The sequence below is a fragment of the Crassostrea angulata genome, chromosome 3 (genome assembly GCF_025612915.1).
Source record: "Crassostrea angulata isolate pt1a10 chromosome 3, ASM2561291v2, whole genome shotgun sequence".
In the NCBI taxonomy this organism is placed as follows: Eukaryota; Metazoa; Mollusca; class Bivalvia; order Ostreida; family Ostreidae; genus Magallana; species Magallana angulata.
Genome location: NC_069113.1, coordinates 7,587,277 through 7,595,903, shown reverse-complemented (window position 1 = coordinate 7,595,903; position 8,627 = coordinate 7,587,277). Strand labels below are relative to the sequence as shown.

Sequence of the window (8,627 nt, the reverse complement as noted above, 5' to 3'; positions counted from 1 at the left end):
CACAATTTCAAGAAATTTAATTTTTTTCACTCCAAATTTTTTAATGATCGGGTTCGTTATCGAGCTCGGTGTGTACTAAATGAACGAGGACATTATGTGGTCAGTAAAATAATAAATAATATCGTGCATTATTTGTATCATTACATTTATCATTTCTAATAACAAACAAATAAGTTCTGTTAAATGGTGTCAAGTATTGTGTAAATTTTAACGGCAGGGTTTTATCATTATTATTATTACAATCGAAGTGCGATGATACTCCAAGGAGTCCTGCACTTTATTGGAAGAAGAAGAAGAATCGGGTTCGTTATCGGGTTTGGGCTTTTTAATGATAGACTAGACCTCTGTGTTTGCTTTGCTTCAAATTGTATTTTTTTAATGGATTTCTGAGATTGTTTGCTGTTTATTATAATAATTTTTCATGATTTCATACTATACAATTACTACATTTATGATAGGGAATATTTACTATACAGGGTCTCAAACTTTTGCCATTCTCAATCAAAGGGGTTACCGGTAGGGGACGTGTATTGCTTATGCAATACTCTCAGAATGCTTGTTTAAATATGTAAGTGTAATGCATGCTTTAAAGACCTGGGTCAGAAAGTTGGATGAAAATCAAACATTGAGAACAATAGCAAACCCTTTCATTACAGCAAACATATTTTATGATAACGATATAGGATAACTTTTACTCAGGGGCGGAAAAAACTGCTTATTGTAAGTTGTTGCCCCACTATTGTGGTGCTGTTTTTTTTTCTTCAAATAACTAGGCCAATGATCTACTTTTTTTGCTAGTGACCTCTGAAAGTTTATTGAAAAATTTGTCCTAAATGTCTACATTTTGTAATTATAAGAAATAATAAAACAATTTGTTGGGTTGAAAATAATAAAATACGAATAGCTTAACTAATTTCATACTTCAATGTATCGTTTTAAGCTCACATTTTAAGTTTAAATTAGTCCAAATTTCCTCTATCAATTTTAAAAATTCTATCGAGTATTACAAAAAAACCCTGACTAATAGGAGCTCCAAACCATAAATTGCCTAAAACTGTTTTTATTGTTTGCATTCTGTTGAAATTAATATTATATAACATCAATGATCTTATCGAGATATTCTATTTGGAATTGATTTTATGTATTTTAAATATTTTTCCCATCCTGTACCAGGCAGTGATATAAACCATACACGAGATAATACAACCATAAAATATGTAAAATGATATGAAAAAACACATAGAAACTTAAATTTTACTACAACAAGCTTTTAAGGGAAAAATAAGAAAAATGAAGAGAAAAAATAGTTCGAATTTCTTCTGTTTCAATATTAATTTACCTTTCTCGTAGCATTTCTTCCCCAATTAAACAAAACATGGATATCAATATCGATATTTGTTAATGACATTGTTATTTTGTGTTTTTAAAACAACTTTTGACTTCAGGTTTTGAACTCTGCTAAAGGACTTTTTGAAATCTTAAACCCTGAGTTTAACGTATTTCCTTAAAGACGACGGACCCAATTCGCTTTGTCCAGATATAGCGTGCACCTAAAAGGAGTGATTGTTACGAACATCAAATTCTGAATATTACGTCACAATCACTAAGACTCAATGAAAATCGCTTATGACACAATTTAAAGCAGTTTCACGTCATCAATATATGTGTAACGTGCAAGGGGGTCACTGCCTGTGATCCCCGCGGGCCCGTACCCGAGATAGAATCGGATAGCCCTGATTGCTGCCAATATTTACAAGTGCAGACTTTAATCACCGCTCCTGCACATATATAGGGACTCAACGTTACGCAGGCAGGGATGACCACACACCTACGCAACTGAACAGGTACCAACGTTAACGCAAGCAGGGATGACCGCACACTTGCGCCAACAACGCAACCTAACGCAAGCAGGGAGTGCCGCCCACTTGCGCTAGAAAGGCCAGAGCACCAGCAGGGATGACCACACACTAGTGCTCCGCCGCAACCACCACCAATACAAGCAGGGATGACCGCACACTTGTATTAATGCGATACAAAGCAGGGATGACCGCACACTCTGTATCGTAGGTTAGAACACACGAAGATTAGATAGAGCAGGGAAGTCCACACACTCAATCTAGCCGTACCTGTTCAAGTTTTACCCCAAACAGTCGTTCTCGTAACGCAATTGACACTGTCCCTATATATGTGCCGGCCTAAAATAATTCATAGTATCTAAAAATTAGAAATTAAAAATAAACAAACTAATCCAACCCAACCCAAAACTACTTATGCCAATCAACTTATTTACAAAGGATATTTATTATTGTATAAAAATAATTAGCAAACTCATTGGTCATTGTTATATCTGAATCCGGAATCTATTGTTCTTATCATATTGGTTTTGTATGTAACGTGTAATTTGTAAAATAAAGTAGTTCCTGTGTAGCCATTTTGGTAGTCACACGTGTTTTCCCTGAACCCAACATATTGGCGACGAGGATCGGAGGATGGCGCTTATCATCGAGAAAGTTGGCCCGTTCGACGAGGCGGTCGAGACGTGGGAGTCTTACACGGAAAGGTTAGGACAATACTTCATAGCGAACGACGTACATAACGATTTAAAAGTTCCGTCACTTCTTTCCATAATTGGGCCTCGCCATTATACTCTACTGAAAAATCTGTGCGCGCCAGTTAAACCGGCTGCTATGACATTCGATGAACTCATCAAGAAAATAACAGACCATTTAAGCCCTCGCCCATCGGAAATTGCTGAACGATTTCGTTTTCATAAACGAGAGCAAGGCGCAGGGGAAACTGTTACAGTGTACATAGCGGAGTTACGCCGTTTGGCGATCCATTGCGACTTCGGTGACACACTGGATAAGACATTAAGAGACAGGTTTGTGTGCGGTTTAAAGCAAGAACATATTCAAAAGAAGCTTTTGGCGGAGCCAAAACTAACGCTCGAACGCGCAATCCAGACCGCAGTAGCTATGGAAACAGCAAGTCGTGATGCACTAGAACTCCAAGGAAAACGGGAGACGGTACACAAACTTACGGTAAACAAACCGAGAAATAGCACCTACGGAAAACAGAAAACACACAAAACACCGTTTAAACCTGTGATGCAGGGGAAGTGCTACCGTTGTGGTGGAGACCACAAAGCAAAGACTTGTAAACATCTGAACACTAAATGCAGATATTGTGACAACCCTGGACACTTAGAAAAGGTTTGTTTTAAGAAACAACGTGACAGTAATGGTGGAAAAGTCCATTATGTTGATGAAGAAACAAGTGACGACAGTGACGAGTATGAACATAGCAGTTACCTGCTGCATTTCGGCGTGAACAAAGTATCCGTGGAGCCTATTATGGTGACACCGAGGATCGAGGGTGTGGAAATCCCTATGGAACTGGACACCGGTGCGGCAGTCTCGATCATATCCAAAGCAAACGTTGAAACGTATTTCAAGAAATACAATCTTCTTCACACAAACGCAAAGCTGAAAACATACAGTGGGGAGGAGATCCAACCAGCTGGAAAATTAAAAGTGATGGTTGAACTGAATAATCAGAAAGAAACATTAGACTTACTGGTTGTAAACAATGAAGGACCAACTCTCATGGGGAGGAACTGGTTACAGCAGTTGAAGCTCAACTGGAAAGAAATCAAATCCATCAGATGTGATGAAAAGAACGTGAAAGTGAAAGCTATCCTAGACAAACACAAGAAAGTATTCGAACCAGGCATCGGCAAACTCAAGGACATGAGAGGGAAACTTACTCTACAGGATGGCGCCAGCCCGAAATTTTGCAAAGCGCGTGAAGTTGCGTACTCACTTAGACCACGTGTGGAAGAGGAACTCGACAGACTACAACAAGCAGGAGTTATCTCACCTGTGAAATTCAGCGATTGGGCTACACCCATCGTACCCTTACCTAAGGCGAACGGCAAAGTGAGAATTTGTGGCGATTACAAGGTGACTCTAAATCCTGCCATGAAGATCGAACAATATCCGTTACCGAAAATAGCAGACATATTTGCATCCTTAGGCGGTGGACAGAAATTTAGCAAGATAGACTTGACCCAAGCTTATCTACAGATGGAAGTTGATGAAGTTTCAAGAAATCTACTCACCATCAACACCCACAAGGGACTATTTTGTTTCAACAGACTTCCGTTTGGGATCGCGTCAGCACCTGCTATCTGGCAAAGAGCAATGGATCAAGTCCTGACAAACATTCCGAAAACTAAGTGTATTTTGGACGACATGATCATAACAGGATCAACAGATGAGGAACACTTGCAGAACCTCAGTCTTGTGTTACAGAGACTTGAACAGTATGGGTTAAGAGCTAACCTGGACAAGTGTCAATTTTTCAAAGACCAGATTAGCTATTGTGGACATGTGATAGACAAAGCCGGGTTACACAAGTCAAATGAGAAAACAAACGCTGTTGAAAATGCACCGACACCCGAAAATGTGTCCCAATTACGTTCATTCTTGGGCTTGGTTAATTACTACCATAGGTTCCTGCCGAACCTTGCTACAGTAGTTGGACCGCTCAACGAGTTGCTACAGAACAACAAGAAGTGGACATGGACAGCCAAATGTGACGACGCATTTGCAAAAGTGAAAGAACTGATCACATCCGAACAAGTTCTGTGCCATTATAATCCGACATTACCTGTACGACTAGCTACTGATGCATCACCCTACGGAATAGGGGCTGTACTCTCACACGTCATGGAAGATGGAACCGAACGTCCCATTGCGTATGCTTCTCGCTCGTTGACTAAGGCGGAGAAGGCATATTCCCAGATCGATAAGGAAGCTTTGGGTATCTACTGGGGAGTACAGAAATTTCATACTTACCTGTACGGACGTCATTTTACGTTGATCACAGACCACAAACCACTTGTGAGCATTTTTCACCCTGAAAAACAGCTACCTGCAATGACAACTGCTAGATTGCAGCGCTATGCTATATTTTTATCGAGCCACAATTACAGCATAGAATACAGAAATACTGCAAATCATGGAAACGCAGATGGATTATCAAGACTACCCTTGTCTGCACCCAATACCAGTACAGATGAAGAAACTGATGCTTGTAATGTCTTTTATTCTTCACAGTTTGAAAACTTACCTGTTACTTGTGACACTGTAAGAAAAGAGACACAACGTGATCCAGTCTTATCGCAAGTGCTAGACATTGTCTTACAAGGAACTCGTGACTTTCCTCCTGAGAACGACTTCAAAACATACAGGAATAGGAGCAAGGAACTTACTGCTCACCAAAACTGTCTACTTTGGGGAAACAGAGTCGTTATTCCTGCAACACTTCGAAGTGAAATATTGACAGAACTTCATAAAAGTCACCCAGGAATCGTCAGAACGAAGAGCTTAGCGAGATCTTATGTATGGTGGCCCACTCTTGACAGCGACATTGAAGAAATGTGTCAGCACTGTGTTGATTGTCAACAATACTTACCAAAACCCGAGGCAGCTCCTGTACATCCCTGGGAATGGACTGGTTCTCCGTGGGAGAGGGTTCATGTGGACTTTGCTGGACCATTTAAAGGACAGATGTACTTCATTCTGGTAGACTCGCATTCCAAATGGCCAGAAGTTGTGCGCATGTCTTCAACAACAGCAACTGCGACCATCAACGTCCTTAGAGATATCTTCGCACATCTCGGACTACCGAAAACATTGGTTTCCGACAATGGACCGCAATTTGTTGCTGATGAATTCAAGACATTTTTGCGACAAAATGGAGTGAAACATGTGACATCATCACCTTATCACCCCAGGACAAATGGACTGGCCGAACGTTTCGTGAGGAGTTTCAAAGCAGCCATGAAGAAACACAGCAAAATAACCTCTAAGGAGATTGACATTTTCCTCATGACATATAGAGTGACTCCACACGCTACCACAGGAGAGACACCTGCGAAATTACTTATGGGGCGAAACCTTAGAACACGCTTGGACCTACTGAAACCTGACACCAGCAATAAAGTGCGACAGAAACAGGACAAAATGAAGCTGTCGAAACACACAGGATCCAACGTGCGCCAATTCACCGTTGGACAATCCGTGATGGTTCGAGACTACAGAGGAAGTGTACCATGGATTCTTGCTACAGTAACGTCTTGTTTAGGACCACTCACATACGAGGTGAAGACCAAGGAGGAAGGGGTGTGGCGTCGGCACGTGGACCAGATGAGAAGAGCTTCAGAAACCTTGACAGAGAAAACTGTACAAGACACATTGCGCCAAAGCTATTCTGAGCCGATGGAAACACCTGCAGTACCGTTTACCTACCCTACCGGTTCACCGGAAGTGTCAGATCGTCCGTCATCGCCGTTGAAAGTGCCGGACACTCCGAAGACAGACCGCTCTGTCGTCAGCAAATCTCCTGTTGAACCGAGGCAAGCTGTGCTACAGATGCCTACCGCGGAACGACGGTACCCAACACGCATTCGCAAACCAACTGAGCGCCTGATTACAGCGATGTGAATTTGTGTTTTTTATTTGTGCTGAGGCATAATAATCCTCATTAAGTTCATTATTGTGAATTCAAAAGTTTGAAATTTTGTAAAATTTAGTTATATGTTACATTCAAGAAATGAACCAAAACATTTGTGTATCTGTGGACATTGACATTAAGGGGGGAGGATATGTTATATCTGAATCCGGAATCTATTGTTCTTATCATATTGGTTTTGTATGTAACGTGTAATTTGTAAAATAAAGTAGTTCCTGTGTAGCCATTTTGGTAGTCACACGTGTTTTCCCTGAACCCAACAGTCATTATTAGGAATATTAATTAAATCATCAAAAATCAATCAACAAATCAAAGGGGAATAACTCTTGCTATAAAATACATTAAGAAGCTGCCCGCTTCATATGTACAATTTATATAATGCATTTTGTGGCTGGCCTTGCTATAAACATTCATAAATACGATTTTCAACATTATTTCACCTGCAAAAATATCTTCAGGGAATGCCAAAGTAATGTAGTGAGTTTCATATTAGCTCAAGTTAGTTATAACCATTTACACAGATTATTTAACAGAGTTTGAGCCAGCGAACAATTCATTTACATTCTGATCCACTTAAATAATCGTATTGAAAATGGAGTAAAACCGTCTCTGTGCCTAGGTTTTGAGGTATTTTATCATAAAAAATGTTAAGCAAATTCTGATAGTTGTTTTGTTTCATAAATCAACCTTGAAATGATGTATATAATAACTTTTTTTTAGAGTTTGTGCATTACTTCTATTGAGACTGTTGATAGTCCTGTATGTAGGTGATGAAGGAATATCGCTACCTAAGTGAGGAAAGTTGACTAAAGAAAAATTGAAGTCGATATAAATTTTTGTTGTTAGGTTACCATCAATGTCCCTTTCCAGTAAACATTCCAAATATGAAACAGATGACGCAGATTTTGTGATATCTTTTACGCCAAGTTCAATTCATTTGGATATATCGAGTCGACGTAACTATGAAAGTAACAAATGTTAACTGATAATACGTCATCGATATACCTGAATGTTTAGTTGAAGGCCAGAGCGAGTGCTTTACTTTTTTTTCACGTACAAATTTTTGAATAAAGTCTGCTTCATATGAATACAAAAATATGACTGCTAACCATGGGGCGCAATTAGTACCCATGGAAATTCCGACAGATTGTTGGAAGACCCTATTTTCAAAAACTACAAACATGTTGTCTATCAGAAACTCAAGCATCTTTTTAATATCCACTTCAGAGTACCTGTGGGCACAATCCGAATGGTTTTTAACAAAGTTGTTTCGCAAATGACCGAATACAAGGTATGTAAACTATAACGGCAGGGAATGAAAAAAGAGGCTTCGTAGAACTTTTATTAGATCCACTATATATCTTTGTTTGTAAGGATTTTTTTGAAAGTCTGGTATCCAATATAAGTAAGGGAATTTAATTTTGATTTTATTTGTAAATTAGTTTTCTAAAGGGTTTATTTTTTTTCTAATCAGGTTTTGACCTCAGACAAATAGTATATTTTTATACATATATCTCTCTGTAATTTTTATTTGGGCTGTGGTCCATTTTTTCAATATTGAATATTGCTCTTGGTCACGGGTCTTCAGTGGGGATTGCAAGACACGACGAAGTTGTTCCTGTTGCTATCAGCATATGAATAATTAGAATTTAAACCACAGAGATGATTTAATTTAGATTTGGTTTAATAAGAACGTGCATTTTTTAAAATTAACAACCATTAGACATACATGCCATGATGGAGGCTTTTATCCTAAGCTGCCTCCAAACAAACAATTGTGACCACCAGAGGTTCATAAACGAAGGTGCAAAACTTAAGACTTTTTCGAAAATATATATTTTTCTCATAGTTGTCTATAGCTAGGGCAAAAAATCTCAAACTTTATTCATTCTTAAATTATACAAACAATCGGGAAAGAATGGCAATATGGTAAATACTTGTAGTTCAACAGAACAGAAACATGACTTAATACTAAACATTTATGCAAATGAGCGACGACTCAAGCAGTTTTCTTATACATGAAGTGAAACATGTAAATACCATATTTGGACTAAAAATATTCACTCTTCATTTTATTATCAATGGTTGTG

The 8,627-nt window shown here is 38.9% G+C and overlaps 1 protein-coding gene across 1 annotated transcript; it reads left to right on the top strand.

Annotated features, from left to right (window-relative positions):
* The first annotated feature begins 2,489 nt into the window (after window positions 1–2,489).
* Window positions 2,490–6,509, top strand: LOC128175663 (uncharacterized protein K02A2.6-like). Its single transcript, XM_052841463.1, has one exon. It carries the CDS (start codon window positions 2,490–2,492, stop codon window positions 6,507–6,509), a length of 4,020 nt encoding a protein of 1,339 aa, XP_052697423.1.
* Window positions 6,510–8,627: the final 2,118 nt, after the last annotated feature.